The sequence below is a fragment of the Amaranthus tricolor genome, chromosome 5 (assembly GCF_026212465.1).
Source record: "Amaranthus tricolor cultivar Red isolate AtriRed21 chromosome 5, ASM2621246v1, whole genome shotgun sequence".
Taxonomy (NCBI): Eukaryota; Viridiplantae; Streptophyta; class Magnoliopsida; order Caryophyllales; family Amaranthaceae; genus Amaranthus; species Amaranthus tricolor.
Window position 1 is genome coordinate 22,500,626 of NC_080051.1, and position 16,821 is coordinate 22,517,446.

The window sequence follows — 16,821 nt, forward strand, 5'->3', positions numbered from 1 at the left end:
TAATCCTATCAAGATAGAGAGGGAGTATAAAGTAAAAATAATACTCCCATTCACATTTGTATTGTCACTCCACCCAGCCCCCACCCCCAGGGTCTCGTTAGTCTTCCCTCCGTTTCCGCTCTCGCAAAGTCGCAATCTCACTGTGTCTGTGTAACCTTCTTCAACAGAAACTATCCCTCATCCCTTAATTAATTCTCCACAATTCACTCTTTTCTCCTTGTTTATCTTTCAAATTACTCTCCCTTTGTTTATTCATGACTATGGCTTCATGTTTTCACAGATCTCTTGCTATCTTCATAATCATAGCCGCCATAAGCGTAACCAGGTAATTACGCAGTGATTTCTCTTTCACCATAAGTTTGATTTTTATTACGTTATTTTTATGATGAATTTATATTTCAGGTCCTTTAATCTGTTTAATGAACTTGATTTTAAACTCGTTGAATTGCTCATAATTGAATCGCTATTTAGAGATATCAACATGTTGTTCCGCATCAAGAAGATTTTGCGATTCTAGATTATCTGTCCTCATTCAAAACAATCTGAATATGCTGCGATGCCGGATATTAACTTATTTTGATTTTGTTGAATTGTACTTAGGCAATGATCTTCCATTTTCGTTTGATGTTCAATACTTCTATACTTTATACTATCGAATTACTCAAACATTCGCTTCATAATCGTAAAATGTAGGTTTACCGTCTGTTCGGTTACGTTAAGGTCATTGTGTGGCAGAAAATGTTCGGAGATAATTTTGGAAAAGTATAAAATGTAAAACCTTGGTGAGGAAAAATATAAAATGTAAAACATTAAGGTCATTGTGTGGCAGAAAATGTTCGGAGTATTATAGTTGTTTTGTATATGAGTCCTTTTATTTTGTTTACTATTACATGTTTATGCAGGTTATCATGCTTCGGAGAAGGGAAAAAGGAGAAAACATTAGCTATTATAAAACCAGATGGGGTTTATAATAACTACAGTGATAAAATTAAAAATAAAATTATTGATTCTGGATTCAGCATTATGAAGGAGATGAAGATTCACCTTGATGAGGATAGAGTGAGGAGCTTCTATGCTGAGCATTCTTCTAAAAGCTTTTTCAGTAGTCTTGTCAATTACATGACAAGGTATGTCTATGTAAATAGTCATTTTAAATTTGACTTGCTAGTCATTAATTTACAACATCAATGCCTGGATATCCAATCCAAAAATACAAATAATTTTTTTATTCGTGGGTAGGCTAGAGAATCTCTTATAGGTAAGGTGGAAAGAGAATTAATCCTTCTTGTAGTTGTAGGTACTGACAATTGAACCATAAAAGAAAGTTCCCAATCACTAGGTTAAGTCATGATTCTCTCAAAAAATTAGGTATTGCAATAGATCTTGCAACAACCCAACCAGTGGTTGGTGTCCAAGCGCAAATTGATAGAATGCCCAAAATCACGTGACATTTCCAAAAGAACATGGAGGCCAAGTTGGATATAACAGTCTCTCTCCACCGGTGTAGTTAAGTATAAATAATGAAAGGGGGCCTAAGTTGATGTGTCGAGTATTCAATTGCGAGATTTACACAAGTGAATAACCTGAACACTTTTGGTCTCTTTTATGTTACTTCCTTTTTAGTCTCATTTAGCACACATTGATTCTCTTCTTGTGTAAGTCTTGGCTCTAAGGACGGTGATACAGAAAAATGTTGACGCAAAGAATTGAGGAGCAAGTTTTCTTCATGTTGAAATCAAGGTGAATTGTGTGTGTTTAGAAGCGATCCTAAAAGCCCAGTCTTAGGTTGCTAGGAAGATGAGTATGAAGGGTTTGAGTAAGAGCACCAACAACCTAGGAGGTGAATGGAAACCTCAAATTCAGAGATGATTCTAATCATGGGATTTGTCTAATGGGTGGAAAATATTGATGGTGGAAGGATTCTAGTTAGGGTTATCGAACTAGAAGCCCCCCTTGACAGCCTCTTTTGGACTTGGAGGAGAGGCAATGTGTTTATCTGAAGAGAAAGGGAACATATATGAAATGCAAATACCTATGCCCAAAAAAATTGCACATCCTTATCATATGCCCTATAGCCTAATCCCTTTGCAAATACCCATGCCCAAATACAAGGCCTTATTTTTGTACAATGATCTTTCTGAAAGCCCGTCATTTGACCCATATAGTAGTGTAAGGCTGATACTCTAATGGCAGTTATGTAGATTTTTGAAGCTTAGTGGCACCTCAATCGCTTGCCACAACTTTCCATTTTGGGCACCCGACCCTCGTTGGATCCTATGTTAAACATCATCATCAACTTATTTGCATACCCTTAATAGCAAGGGTGTTTTTGTATATATTTGGCTGTTTCCTCCCTTTACAAGTAGTTTTATTTATCTCAGTAATTAGAATATTGTTTTTGATGATTTTGATACATTGATGCAAATAAGTTGATGATGAATGTTCTATAGTGTTTGGAACTAAGTTTGTTATCATATAGCATATTGGTAAAGGTGTTCATTTTGCTGTTCCATGTCCAGTAGGGTTTCGTGTTTAGCATTTCGAACCGTGTCCTTTTGGCCAACATATTATATCAATTTAATTTTTATGTCTGGGTCTCAGTGGGTCATCGTTGGGGACACTTGGGGTCATAATTGGATTGAAATAATCAGGCTTAAAAAGTACAACTCGACATATTAGGGGTGAGATTTGGTTTACTGTGTCGCAAAAATTTGAAAAATAGAATCTGGTTTAAGTAGTTTACAAAATTATTTCTGATTCCATAGCCATAGGATATGTTTATTGTTTCTTAAAGATTTAATCTTTGCATTGTAAATGGATGCCACATTGATGTCTCTTGAGGGTGTTAAACTTTCGTACAATTGTACATCTCCATTAGCATTATTGTATATATTGGGTTATATGCACATTGAAGCACTATACTACTGCTTCTATTGAAGTTCTACTATAATTTTGACCTGTCTGCTTTTTCTACTTCCGTTGCAATGTCATTGAGCCCAAATTTATGTGTAGACAATGATAAATGCATATTTCTGAGTTCTTTCTTCTGCGTGTTTATGTTCGCGACAAAAAATAGGGGATGTAATGAGTTATACTTCATGATTTATGACAGTTGAATAACATGATAAATTTACTGAATTAATTATTATTTTTCTGAGGTCATGAAGTATTTCCTCTGTATAGATTTTATTTCTCTGACTCTTACCACTTCGTCATCCTTCATCCAGTGGTCCTGTTGTGATTATGATTCTGGAAAAGAACAATGCTGTTGCTGATTGGCGCAAGTTGATTGGACCCACTGATGCAGAGAAGGCCAAAGCCACTCATCCTCAGAGGTTACATCTACAGAATCCTTCCTTTGAATTTTTCATTCTTATTTTCTTCTGGTTTCTTGCTTTTGTTTAAGGGTTCAAAAAAGGCCTCACTATGCTGGTTTTGCACATCTCTTTAATGAGAACTTTGTTCTCATCAAATTTTGGCTCTAAATCTTGACCCGTTAAAAAAAAATCTTTAGCATCAGAGCAATGTGTGGCTCCAGCAATGAAAGAAATTGTGTCCATGGCTCTGATTCTATCCAATCTGCTTCAAGGGAGATATCATATTTCTTTGGTATGTTTGATAGTCTCTTCTTTTTATGTGAAAAAATAGCATCTTCTCTCTTGCATGCACTATGAGATCTGTTAATATGCAATGCCCAATTTGTTGGTGAGACTAACGTCTTTTGTGTTAGACTATATAATATTTTGGATTACTTATGTTGGGATCTGTCATTTACTGTTGCAAGCTTAAATGTTGACTTGAAGTGTAAACTTCACATTTGCAAACAAGATTTTTCGTTATATGATTTTTGAAAGGTCAGTAGGTGAGAAATCATTGCAAATTTTCCTTTTTATATGCAGCAAGACGAGATGTGATAATGATTGGAATAACTAAATCAAATATGTGATGTAGGAATAGCACATATAGGCTTGACCCATGAGGGAAATTGATCTTTGATGTCACCCCTTATGAGAAACATCACCAAGTGTCTCATTTGGATAGACTTGTGATTAGATATACCTTAAACTGGTAGACGGCTTATCACTTGAAGTTGAAGATGACCCTTACAAGCTGATTTAAATGTGTGGTGATTGCTTAAATATTTCCGGAATATCATAGTGGCAGTTTAAGATGCACAAGTCTTGTATCAGTTTGATAAACTTAGTTTAATGTAGTATCCAAATGACTGATATGCTTTTAAGAACATGTTTTATCACTGAAAGGAAGATAGTAATGATCAATATCTGTTTGGTTTTGGCTCATAGACTATTTGGAATTGAATCATTTGGCATGTTAGTATTCTTTGACTTGAATAATATTTGTTTAACCGACTTAAAGTCATTGCTGACACTGTGTCTTTATTCTTCCTTTTTTCTTCATGACTGCAGATTTACAGGAAACAATGCATGATGAATTGTGAAGGTACACTCACAAAACACAACCATTATCAACTTATTTGTTATATTGTATCCCTCATGTGTATTCATCAAATCTGATGATGTATTATTTAATACTCTGGAATTATGTTTAGGTTGAGTTCCCTCTGTTGCTTAGTAAAGGTGTTTAAAAGTGGTCAATTGTTGTGTTTGGAACTTGGAAAAGAGGTAGTTAACTGTAGGAAATATCGACAGATCTATCTCCAAACTCTAAATCTTCTCACAGAAACTACAGAAGTATTTTATATGTTCTGCTTCTCTGTCTCTTTATTTCTCTTCTTTTCCTCGCAAAGGGGGTGGCTTAAGCACAATACAAACACATACATAATACATGACAATATGAGATTTGAATCTAAAACCAGGCCTGGAGTTTGTATTGATTGTTGTATCTTCAGAGGTGGGGGTAACTAGATACCATGTTGAGAATTATTAATTATTTATCTATTACAAAATCATTTACTTAGAGCTTGAGTCCGATGCTATTCACAAACTCATACATTTGACAATGTGAGATTCAAACCTAAAACCAAGCATGCATTTCAGAAATCAGGATTAAAGTTGGTAATTAGTTACTATGGTAAGGATCATTTGCTATTTTTGGAGTGGGATATGAAAACTTCCTTTGCTGAAGAGGAAGATTTTTGGCTATCGCTTAAATAATAACTAGAGATCAAGGGAAAGACCTTGGTAGGGATCAAGGAGCCATTGAGAAAGGATATTAATCCCATTTATGATGATTTTTCATTGAGGATTGATGATCGAATGAGAATGGAAAGGCTTGATTGGCTTCATTCATGTGTCTTGCTAATTCTTTTATATTTCGCTGAGGATAAGGAATGGTATATCTTTTGAATGGGGGCGGCATTCTCTGTGCTGTCTTCTCATTGGATGAGGACGGGATATCATGTCTTGCTAATTCTACTTCTATATCTTTATCGGCTGCTATGATGGATGCTATATTGGTGCAAGTGCTCGGAAAAGAGTGAGTGTTAGGTAGGTCTGCTTTTTTTTTTTTTTTGAAATGTGGGCAAGTCTGCTTGAGTTGAGTAGGTTTTGCCCATCAACTAGCACACATGAAGCCGTTGCCTTCACACTGTTCATGGCTCGCAATGTCCAATGACCAATGACAAGCCTTGATGGCATCGCAATGCACATACGAGAGTTATCTTCTGACTCATGAGTTTAAGAAATGTCTTTAGGACTCAGTAAGAATAACTCTAGATATTCTACTCACTACTCACACTAGAACATAATACTGGTACTGTTATCTTATCTTCTGTTCAACAAGAAAATCGAACAGCCTGAGAACATAAGGCCTTTCCGGAGCACATTTGTGTATATCCGTCAAACTCGTGATGCTGCTCTGTACTAAATTTGCCCCTAAATTCTTCCTTCCAGCCTCCCAATATCGACAGTTGAGTCCGTGAAGGTGCAGGAGGAATTGTCATTCCCCAATTGGGATGAGCAAAGTCGGATATCCTGATCTGAAACGAGTTGTCGGATTGGATATCTAACATTCAAAAACTGCAATTTTACATATCCGATCCAACTCAAATATCTATATTCGATATCCGGTGCCCCTGAGGATAAGTTGAAAAACTCGAATTGGATATCCGATATTCAACATTTGAATTTTAATACTTTAATGTCGGATCTTCGAATATCCGAATCTCACAAAACTGATAATGAATCCGTATTCGATGTTTAGATTTTCAAATCATCATATAGTTTTGCTTAACCCTAGCCCCCAAGGGGGGATTGAAGCACTTGGATAGACATGGATTATTAAACCATCGTGGCTTTTTTCGTGGATGTTGCTGAAAAATTCTTTTATGCAGAACTTTCCATTGACAACCTTGAACCGTTTGGTGAGACGTATGGTAAGAAAAGGACGGCGATAACTCATACCCATAATGGAGACAAACTAAAATAGTGTATGTAACAAAATCAGTCTAAAAGAACTAAATTATAGGTTTTTGTAGATGTTACAAATTAAGTTGAAGCAAGACAGAGCACTGGAGTGTGACTTTAGCATAAATTAATGAGACAACGAGAGACACTATAAAGCTAGAGATAAGAAGAAATCGCTTCCAGTAGATATTTTTAAAATTTAATGTAAATTGATGGGATAAAAATACAAAAAAAAAAGGCAAAAAAAATATATTATTAGGTTGCATGTGGGGAAAATTTGAAAAAAATAAGACAATTAAACAACTTATTTTCCAAAATAAGCTCCGTGAAAACTTATTTCCCAAAATAAGCGTCTGTACATTCAAACCTAGGTTTGGCAAGAGATGCTGTTAGTAACAGCGAAAGAGAAAAAAAAAATTAAAAGCCAAAAGTCGCTGTTAGTAACAGCGACTTTAAGGTTAACTGGTAACTCCTTCACCTCGTCAGCTGGAATAAGGAAGCAACTGAGAACTGAAAACTTAAAACGCATTAAGTCGCTGTTACTAACAGTGACTTTAAAAAAAAAAAAAAATTTTAAGTCGCTGTTAGTAACAGCGACTTTGGGCTTTTAATTTTTTTTTTTTCTCTTTCGCTGTTACTAACGACGACTCTTGTCAAACCTAGGTTTGGATGTACGGACGCTTATTTTGAAAATTAAGTTTTCACGGAGCTTATTTTAGAAAATAAGTTGTTTAATTGTCTTGTTTTTTTCAAATTTTCGCATGTAGGCGGGTCGTGTATGGGCCTCATTTTTGGATGGTCATGCACGACATGACTCATCACAACACGATTTACATGAAGCACAATAGATACTACATGTGAGATTGTGAGTGGCCCAACAGGATAGAACTTTCCTGATTAGTTTTGACTATTATTTTGTATGCTTTTTTCCTAGCTAAAAATGTATTTTCTCTAGCTTTTCAAATTGCAACATTTTATTTATGCTCACTATTCAATATATTACGTTGATGCTATATTTATTTAGTTAGATGTAATTGAAATTTACTCTATAGAATCCATATTATCAAGATATACCTTACAACAAATCAAATAAGCTTCAACTTAATTTTGTTTTTCTAATACATTGAGAAATGTATACTTTCTTCTTCCCTTTAATTTGCTTCTTATTCTATTTTGTGTTGTCTAATTTATTTTACCTTATTTTCTTATTTAAAAATGAATTATCCTACCACCTCCTATTAATATCATCTGTACATTTAAACTATCTATCTATTATACTAAAGGAAAAAATATAACATCTCTCAACACTCTCCTTCAAAACAACTATATTTTTATATGATGTTGATTTATTTATTGGACACGCTAGGATGGGACAATATTAGTGTTAGATTGTAGTATGTAGTTATTAAGCACTGTTGTAAGTAAAAAAATAAAGGAATTTTGTTATATTATACCTCTAATCATGTAATTTTAAAATAAGTTTTGAAATGCTAAAAATTAAAATCACTCTCTTCCCTCTAAAGAAATGGTTTGAATCTCTTATGCTGAGTTACTTAATTTTACAGCTCTTTAACACTACTAAATAAAGAAGTACTTCTTCCATTAAACCCGGGCCATGATCATCAAAGTGAGCTTATATCTTGAGTTTACTTCTTTTTAGGACTATAATCTTAGCAAAATGGAAACAGTAACAACATAATCTAAGCTTTTGTCTACATCATGTACTGCTTGCCACGTAAATTGACTTTACTTTTTTTAATGGTTATTCAAGCTACTGGCTGTAAATATTACTTTTTTACTCCGAAAGATCCAATGAAAGTGTAGTCAAATTTTTTAGGCTTATAATTACAGCTACTCCTATGGACGATAAAGTTCCACATCATGGTCTCTCATTGTGCTGGTGGAGATTCTCTTTCAGGTAAGTATTTGCCGTTTTTAGTTATAAGGTGGGTTTCTCAATTTTCTACTATTCATTATACAATCGTACATCTAGACTCTAGTAGCTGTCACTACTCACTTAGTCACATGCATTAGATTTCCCGTTTGCTATAAAAAAAAAAAAAAAACAATTTCTTTCTTGGTGAATGCAAATTACTCTTTTCTTTACTCACCTTTTTCTTTCATCTTCTATTTGTTGCATCTCGAGATCGACTTATCGAAATTTTAAATGGAATTTCCAGTAAAAATGATCTTGAAATCAGGGACTATCCATGGTGTTTTCCTTTTCTCCATTTGTTTTTTGTTAGGAGTAATCCATTGTTTTAAAAATGAGATTTATTTTTAATTGGTTCTCTTGTTGTTTTACCTTATTGGTTATGTTGTATTAGTCATTTTCTTAAAGAATCTGTTAGCCACAGACCATCCTACACATAGCTTAATGGTGAGTTTTAAGATATATAATATTTAGTTCTATACGTGGCAATCTTTAACTATAGACACCATAGTGTTTTTTTACCTGAATTAGTTGACAAGATACGCATGGATACTTGGGACTAGGGTTTGGCCCCTATCTGAGATTTGTGTCTGCCAAATGCCAATGGAACAAGACTTTTGTACAAGCTAGTTTTGGCTATAGACGTGTTTCTTTTCTGTCCTCTGATTGGCTGATACTACAGCCTATCCTATCCTTGATCGAAATCAATTTACAAAATCTCCAGTTGAACCCAAGTATAGATAATTCAATTTACTCTACATTTCTAATTTTATCTATAATTTAAACATGCATAATTAGCTGGTAACTCGTGAGAGGATTTGTGGATTATTCATGAATAAAGAAATCCTATGCTTGCTACCTACCTGTAAAGCTTAACATGGGAAAAATAAGTTAATCTTAGCGATGGGAAGTATTTCCTATTAGAAAATGAAAGCATTGGTGTATTATAGTACTGTTTGTATAACATTTTGAAAAGGAAATTAAGGGGAGGAGAGAAAAATAACGAAAGGGTGTGTTTTGCTTCTGAATCTTTTTAATGTTCAGAATTATTTGTTAGTGCAATATGCAAAGGAACTCTTCTTTTCCATTTCCTTCCCTTCCTTTTGATTACCAAATGTCACCCCTTTATTTTTCTCCCTTTTATTTCCATCCAACATAGCATTAATGTTTTAGAAGTTAGCTTATTATTAAACTGAAATGCACTCTTAATTGAATAGAAGATAATGTGGGGGATTCTTGTGGCTACTTCTAGGAGAACCTTTTTTAAATGGAACCTTTTGATTTAGTGAGCAAAGTAAACTTTGAGCTAAGTAATTGAATTGACTTCTTGGTAGGATGAATTTGGTCTAAAATTTTGCTTGTTTGTATGCTTAAGCCAAACTTCCCTTAGGTTTCAATGCCTTGCTTTAATTAGTGTAGGTGCAATAAGATGCGCACTTCTTTGTACTTTGTTTTTAGAGTCTTAGTTTCTTTTTCTTAATCTAGCACATAATAGAACAAGAGGTACCATTTTTAGGAAGAATAGCAATATAGGTTTGTTTCATGCTATCAGAAACAGAAAGTGATCATATATGCTCGCTCGTTTATGCAAGGTAAATACGTAATATGAAGAGTCGGCTACAATCATGTTCTACATGAGCTTAGCCCTTTGTGGGGCCCACTTCAAATTCTTTATTAAATATATTTGGGTATAGATGTGAGGCAACTTTAATACTACTGACAAAACTACCTACTGCTATTTCTTAGTCATTTTAAAAAGTACTACTATTTTGTTTATTAATAAGTTTACTTACTCTACTTAGCTATTTTTGCTTTTATTCTTTCTTGCTACGGAAATCATAGCCTTCATTCACTCTTGCAACCTCCATAAACAACCTCATAGTTCATCATCTCTTGTTTAGGGGCCCCATTATTTTAAAATTTTGCTCCGAGCCCTTAAAATGTTCAAGACGGCTCTAGTAATAGGTCTTCACAACTCACAAGTAGCCAAAAATAGAAATTGGATACCACTTCTATTTTATATGCTTATAAAAGGAAAATATACTTTACGTGAGAAGTCAATGTCTATAGCAAAATAAATGCTTTTTAAAAAAAGAAGTCAATATGGCTACGGTCAGATTGTTTAATTTGACCTGATTCAATTGATTTTATCATTTTGTGTAATCGCTGGGAGATGTCAAATTACTTGTGATCTTATGTCAAGTAGTCCCCTTTCATTTGAAAGTCATATGAACAGTGAGCCCAAACTCGCGACAATGTTTCAATTTTTTCCCGTTGAGGTCTGGGAATTGGGGATAAACAAAGTTTTAAACGATGAAATTAGATTATGTTTGGATAATACTTTTTTTTTTTGTTTCTTTTCAATCAGTACTTACACACTTACACTCCTATCTATCAAACAACTTTTACATAAAAGAAAGAGGTGTAATTATAAAAACAAAATAGAGGGCAAATGGAAAAAGAGAGGGGAGGTAAGGGGAGAGAAGGGAAGGATAGAGAAGATTGATATACTTTCGCCGTTCCATAATTCATATTAGTTGCAACATTAGAAAATATTAAATTAGTGTATTGGATTGCTTAAAAAAACAAATATTGCAACTATTTTGAAATGGAGGAAGTATTACTTTCATCCAAAGATAGCATTAAAGTGATGATAATGGTAGTAATTCATTTACTCCCTGGGTTCTATAGCATTAAGGTAAGGGGAGAAAAGGGAAGTATCTTATATGGTTTTGCTATTATGTATTAAGAGTTTACATCACTATCAGTAGCAAATTTATAATGAGAGATTATTTGGTACATTATATGATAATAACTAATTGTGCAAAGGAAGGATTATGGAGAGATGGATAGATGGAGGGGTAACTTCATTAGGAGATAATAAGTGATGACCAAAAATATATATCACATTCTTCCCTCCTCGGGGCTGTTTCCGCCATCTCCATGTATTTTCATTACTTGCAATTGAAGTATATGCGTTGAAGATTTCACTTGCTTGTTATTTTTGAATGTACAATCTATTGTACATTTCAATGTTCAAAAAATAAACTGTAAACAATTGTTTCTATATTTTGCCTTTATTAGTTCTCAATTAATTTTGTAGTCGCCTAGCAAATCACACAAAATAATGAGCATGTTTTCAAAAAATGCAGATTCCGAGTTTAAGTGGATAGCTAGGAGGGGAAAGAAGGAACTTTTCATGATTGTATTGACTTCTAAATTATTGAAATTTAGCCAAACAAATTCATCAATTAATACCGTGTTCCTTTAAACATTTTATAATTTTTCAATAAAAAAAACTGTCCCCATATGAGATAGTTTAGGAAATTCACAAAAGTTCTTTTACTGAAACCTAATTATCGATAGCTAGGAGGAGAAGTAAGGCATTAAAGGTCAGGTGCATTGCTCACCTTCCTGAAAAATCTTAGTCTTGTTTATTTGTCTATGTGATTTCTGAGCTGTGGTGATTGAAAAGTCTACAGATTATTGATCAAAGGAGAGTCAGTGCAGGTTCCACAATTGAATTGTCTTTTTTTCTTGTCCTCTAATCAATTGTACGTCTTTAAAAATTACATGCTCATCTAGGGCTAATAGCTATATACTTACATTAATCCAGCTATACATGGTATTAATTGTGTTCATATCGAGCCACTTAAATAATATACTGCAGTATGTTCATATAGATAATAGAAGAGAACATAGGTTTAGCCATTTTGGCTATGTAAACTTCATTGTCTTTGTTACCTTGGTCCTTGAGACTCAAAGCACCATTCACAACGTGCATAGTAACTCATGGGCTTGCATGTTGGCTTCGTGAGTATCGCTGTATCGGTGTAAAAATTACTATGGTATCATGCATCTTATGGTGTGCTCTGAATTGCTGACATTCTCAAATTGGATGTTTTAAGTGTTATGTATGCTATTTGAGCAAAGTCCTTGTAGGACTTTTGACATATGAACTTACAAGTATTATCTACTGAACGTTGGTGATATGGACTGAGATCATGAGCCAAATTTTGTCACCTTCCATTACAAAGATAGGACTGAATTTCTTGTATGCTAATTGGATCTGAAATATATATTTTGACCTGTTTATTGGTCCATGTGGAAAATGAAATGTTTTCAATAGCATATTGAACTGCTATTCTACAGTTAAACAGAATATTTCTAGCAGCTATACTATCACGATTGAAATTTTCTTATTTGAACAAGTCTCTATCCATATGCTTCATCACAGATGTCATGCATGTTTTTTTTATCTTTAAAGGGTAAATTTTGTGGGGATCGTACTTGAACATTTTGCTGAAAGCAAGGCCTTTTGGGGATTAGGTTATTATAGTGATCTAAGGATCATGATTTAGACACGCAGGCTAAGTAACTATTGCTAGGGAAGCATGCATGCGACAAATCCTCATAGTCACTCGGAAATATATTTTAAAAATACATTGCTATTAAAATAATTGAAAAGAGAATGTTTCTAGCATTGATATGCTTGCTAGTTGTGGAGGTATGGGAGTTATAATTAGCTGAAAACAAGGTTAAAAGAATATAAAAGAAAAGGTTGGGATCCATGTGATCAAAGGGAGAGGGAAAGTAGAAAAAGAAAAATAACTACTGTGAGGTAACTAGCTGAGAAAAAAGTCCCCTTGTTTAGGAAATTGCACCAGCCAATACAGAGCTCCTAAGCTGTAAGGCTGACCATAAAATTTCCAATTTGCATTATTCATTGCTGCTCAAAGCTTATTGACTTTTAGGAACTCCCTATTAGAGTATTTCTCCCTTTTTCAGTAATTGACACTTAAAATTTAGTTTGATTTTGAAGAGATTAAATCATACAGCAATACATTGGTGACAATGAAGGTAAAAAGATAAATAGAATCATGTTATATACTTATTGGTAGTAAACTATGTTAGTAACGTTACATTATTTGTTTGCTAAGCAAGGGCTCTGTTTGGTTTGTGAAATTTTCAGCTCTTCAACTGGATGCAAAACAAGTTTAATGGAAGACCAGGGAACGAGAAGACGAATACAGTCGCTTTTAAAGGTAATTTTTATTTACTGGATTCATTGATTGATTCCTTCATGCATGTCCAACTACATTAGTTTCAAAAATACATGCACATCACATATTTTCATGCATCTTTCTTGAGAAATGCATTCATGTTTAGTGATTGGATGCTTGCTTTCCTGAATAGATCATATGTTCATCAATCAATAAATACATTTAAAAAGAAAAGAGAATTTAAACCATATTTATAAATTTCCTGATTAACCCACGTTCTGCATGGGGTTTACACTTGTACTTCTGCTGTATTTTTTAGCAGGATATTTCTTAATGCTGGAGATCTCTTTGCATCTGTCTTTAGTCATGTTTCCTGATACGTTAGTTAGCTAGCCTGATAATACTTTTTGCGTGTGAGATCTCCAAAGTATACTCTTTTTTTTTTCTTGACCCAGATTGAATCTTCAAATTAGGTTTAACCATACTGGATTCTCGATAAAATGTGATCTCGTGAGCTCAAAATGAAACTGTTAAAAGATTATATATTCAGATCTGAGCTTCTTAGACTTTCTAAAAGGTGTCAAGCATCTATAGTTTCCTATAAGTTGGTGGGAAGATGATAAATAATTCATAATTGTTGTATGTTGGTGAATCAATTAAGCACCATCAAATCTGTACGATAGTTTTTTAGTTTACAAAGCAAAAGTCTCGGCTTGATGGCTAACACTGCTCTTTCTGTTTTTTCTTTGTCTGCCATTTTCTTTTTATCAGGTCATTAAGGGGAAGGTTGCAGTGGTTGGTTGAGTAGGATGAGAGAAAATATGTTAGAAAACAAGTGGAACAGAACTAGAAGTAGGCAAAAGTATAAATGATTCAAATGATTAGATACAACCAAAAGAGAAAAATGGGCCAAACATTTTGAGAACAGAGGGGGACTACAGACTTTGCCAAATGCCAACTGAATATGTTATACATGTGCGAATGAACATATATAATTTTTAAATTCTTTAGCTCACGTAGTCTTTTAATTGATCAGAGTATTTCTCATAGAGGCTGGAAAAATCTGCACTCTTCCATGAAATCTGCAATCTTCATTTTATCTCAAGCATCCGTGTCGGACCCTCGACACTTGGACACTTTATTTTGGACAAAGTATATTGTAATTCCATAAATTAGCCAAGTCGGACTCTTGAACAAGTATCCGTGTTGGATATGGGTTCTCGAGTCAGGGTAAACTTTAGTTCCAAAGCCATGCCCTTACTAGAAATCTAGAATATTTCTTGTCTGGCTGCAGGCAAAATAACATTCTTGCTTGTTGTGTTGGGAGCTTTGCCCTACATGGTTTCTAGAGATGTGCATTACATGCTTAAAAGAGTATTGTTCCTAAATATTTTGTTGTAGTAAGCTGCAAAGTACAACATAATTTATTGAGAAAATTTGACCCTTCAGGACCACTAATATGCATGATTGTCTTGCCAAGCAGCTACACCAATTCAGAATTAACAAAGTTTTCCACAGTTTAGCGTTAGACTGGATCTTGATTCTTTTCTCTCTATTTCTTGATAATTTATTGAACAGATCTTCCAAAACAACCTTCCCAAAGAGAAGAATTCAATGACTGGCCTCACGGACTACTAACAATTGGAACATTTGGTAATAAAGAACTCAAAGACAAAGCTGTTAGCTCTGAGATTCAGACTGCCATCTATGGCCAAGAACAAGAGCAGAATCCCACCTCTGTTTCATCCCCAGACTTATCAGAGTTCACTCCAGAAGAAGTTGGACAATTACAGAACGAATTGACAAAGCTCTTGAAACGTAAACCAGCTAAACAAGAGGAGGAAAACCCTGATCTTCCTCTTGATAGATTTCTCAACTGCCCTTCCAGCTTGGAGGTGAGCCGGAGAATTTCAAATGTGACTTGCACAGATCCAGATTACAAGGAAGACGATATTGAACGCACCATTAGTGTAATAATTGGTAAATGTAAAGAAGTCCGAGCAGAGAAAACTAAAAATGCAATTGGGAAGAAATCTCTTTCTTTCCTTCTTAAGAAGATGTTTGTTTGTGCTAATGGATTTGCGCCTGCACCTAGTTTGAGGGACACCTTACAAGAGTCCAGAATGGAAAAGGTTCTTTTCTCATTACTTTTCATCTCTATCAATCATTGAATTTCTGTTGCGCTTGCTCGTGTTAATGGTTCACTGTCTTGCATATTGATTTCCTTTCTTCTGATTTTCCTCTGCACAGCTATTACGAACCATTCTACATAAGAAGATGTATCCAAAAACTTCCTCTCGGACAACATCTATGAAAAGGTATCTTGAAGATAAACATATACACGAAAAGAAAAACAACGACGAGGAAAAAGATAAACCAAGGTCAAGTGAAGCATGTAAATGGGACAAGACAGATTCAGAATGTGAGTTTATTTACATAATAATACTTATTTGGGAGCAAATTGCAATTTGACGAGCATGTCATTGATCAATTTATGTTCTTCCTTGTTGCAGATATTGTTCTAGAGATTTGATAGCTCATCCCTCCTATACTGATAGTTTATAACGAAGGTAGGGAGTCTTGTTACAGATTCATCCTCTTAGTAGACATATCACTTATGCTTATATTTGCAAAGCTCAATTTGCCTGATTTTCTGCTCTACTTTTCCTTTGCAGATTTATAAATATATAAACGTATGTATATGCATGTTTGGTCGCAATAACTTGGATTTTCCGAGGAACTAATTCATATACCTAAAAGGGGAATACTAGAGAAGTGATGTTCATAAGAACCTGAACTTATATTAACTTCTCCTCGAAGCACACAAACGATGTCTTTCTTATGAGGAACGGGAACCTTTCCCCGTTTTTTGCATGGTGATCTAATGATGTTTAGATCACCTCATGTTATGTAACATTCTGTAGTTTGAGATGTCTAGGCAAAGACACTTAAACTTTCTCTTTTTTCCACTTAATATTTTTTTCTCCTTTTTCCAAATGGAAATCTTTTTCTCTTCTTTTTGTGTATTGACGCTCATCAGATTACCTAGAATGAGAGTTTGACACATAAATTGGAGCATTACTAAAAATAGTTAGAACTTGTTTAACATAAGACAGTTTGTTCCTTTTGCTTTTCATGTGAGAGTTCAATGACTGATGAGTATTTTTTACCCTGTCAATGTGATAGTTTTGAATTCGCAAAACATAATAAAGACCGTTGCAAGTCGTTTGCATTTTAGGTGGCTTTTGTTCGTCAAACATTTAGAAAAAAGTCTTTACAAAATAGTATTTAAATCTGCTAAAAATAAAGTTTTACGTAAAAGTGTAAAAGCTATTATGAATAGTTTTTTAATTGACTTTCTGCTTTTTAATTTAATTTTTCTTTTAAAAATAATGAATAATCAGTGATTAATTTTATTAAATATATTCATGATAATTGGCATAAATAGCTAGCTTAAATTTGACAAAACAGTCAATACTACTTATTGGTCCGACAAGCA

At 34.1% G+C, this 16,821-nt stretch overlaps 2 protein-coding genes across 6 annotated transcripts; both read left to right on the plus strand.

Moving 5' to 3' along the window:
- Nucleotides 1–25: 25 nt before the first annotated feature.
- On the plus strand, nucleotides 26–13,310 carry LOC130813777 (probable nucleoside diphosphate kinase 5). 4 transcript variants are annotated; one of them, XM_057679646.1, is made up of 6 exons: nucleotides 26–325; nucleotides 903–1,127; nucleotides 3,228–3,335; nucleotides 3,515–3,609; nucleotides 4,428–4,461; nucleotides 4,571–4,616. In XM_057679646.1, exons 1-5 carry the CDS (start codon nucleotides 255–257, stop codon nucleotides 4,457–4,459), a joined length of 531 nt encoding a protein of 176 aa, XP_057535629.1. In that variant the 5' UTR covers nucleotides 26–254; the 3' UTR covers nucleotides 4,460–4,461; nucleotides 4,571–4,616. The 4 variants fall into 4 exon arrangements, with proteins under 4 accessions (XP_057535629.1, XP_057535628.1, XP_057535627.1 ...); XM_057679644.1 differs by lacking the exon at nucleotides 4,571–4,616 and adding an exon at nucleotides 13,292–13,310 and having other exon boundaries at nucleotides 58–325; XM_057679645.1 differs by having other exon boundaries at nucleotides 4,428–4,616.
- LOC130813776 (protein DEEPER ROOTING 1-like) lies at nucleotides 4,433–16,482 on the plus strand. Of its 2 annotated transcripts, none has more exons than XM_057679642.1 (6): nucleotides 4,433–4,461; nucleotides 13,292–13,364; nucleotides 14,901–15,454; nucleotides 15,573–15,744; nucleotides 15,836–15,892; nucleotides 15,998–16,482. In XM_057679642.1, exons 2-5 carry the CDS (start codon nucleotides 13,304–13,306, stop codon nucleotides 15,853–15,855), a joined length of 807 nt encoding a protein of 268 aa, XP_057535625.1. In that variant the 5' UTR covers nucleotides 4,433–4,461; nucleotides 13,292–13,303; the 3' UTR covers nucleotides 15,856–15,892; nucleotides 15,998–16,482. The 2 variants fall into 2 exon arrangements, with proteins under 2 accessions (XP_057535625.1, XP_057535626.1); XM_057679643.1 differs by lacking the exon at nucleotides 4,433–4,461 and adding an exon at nucleotides 4,870–8,304.
- The last annotated feature ends 339 nt before the right edge of the window (nucleotides 16,483–16,821 follow it).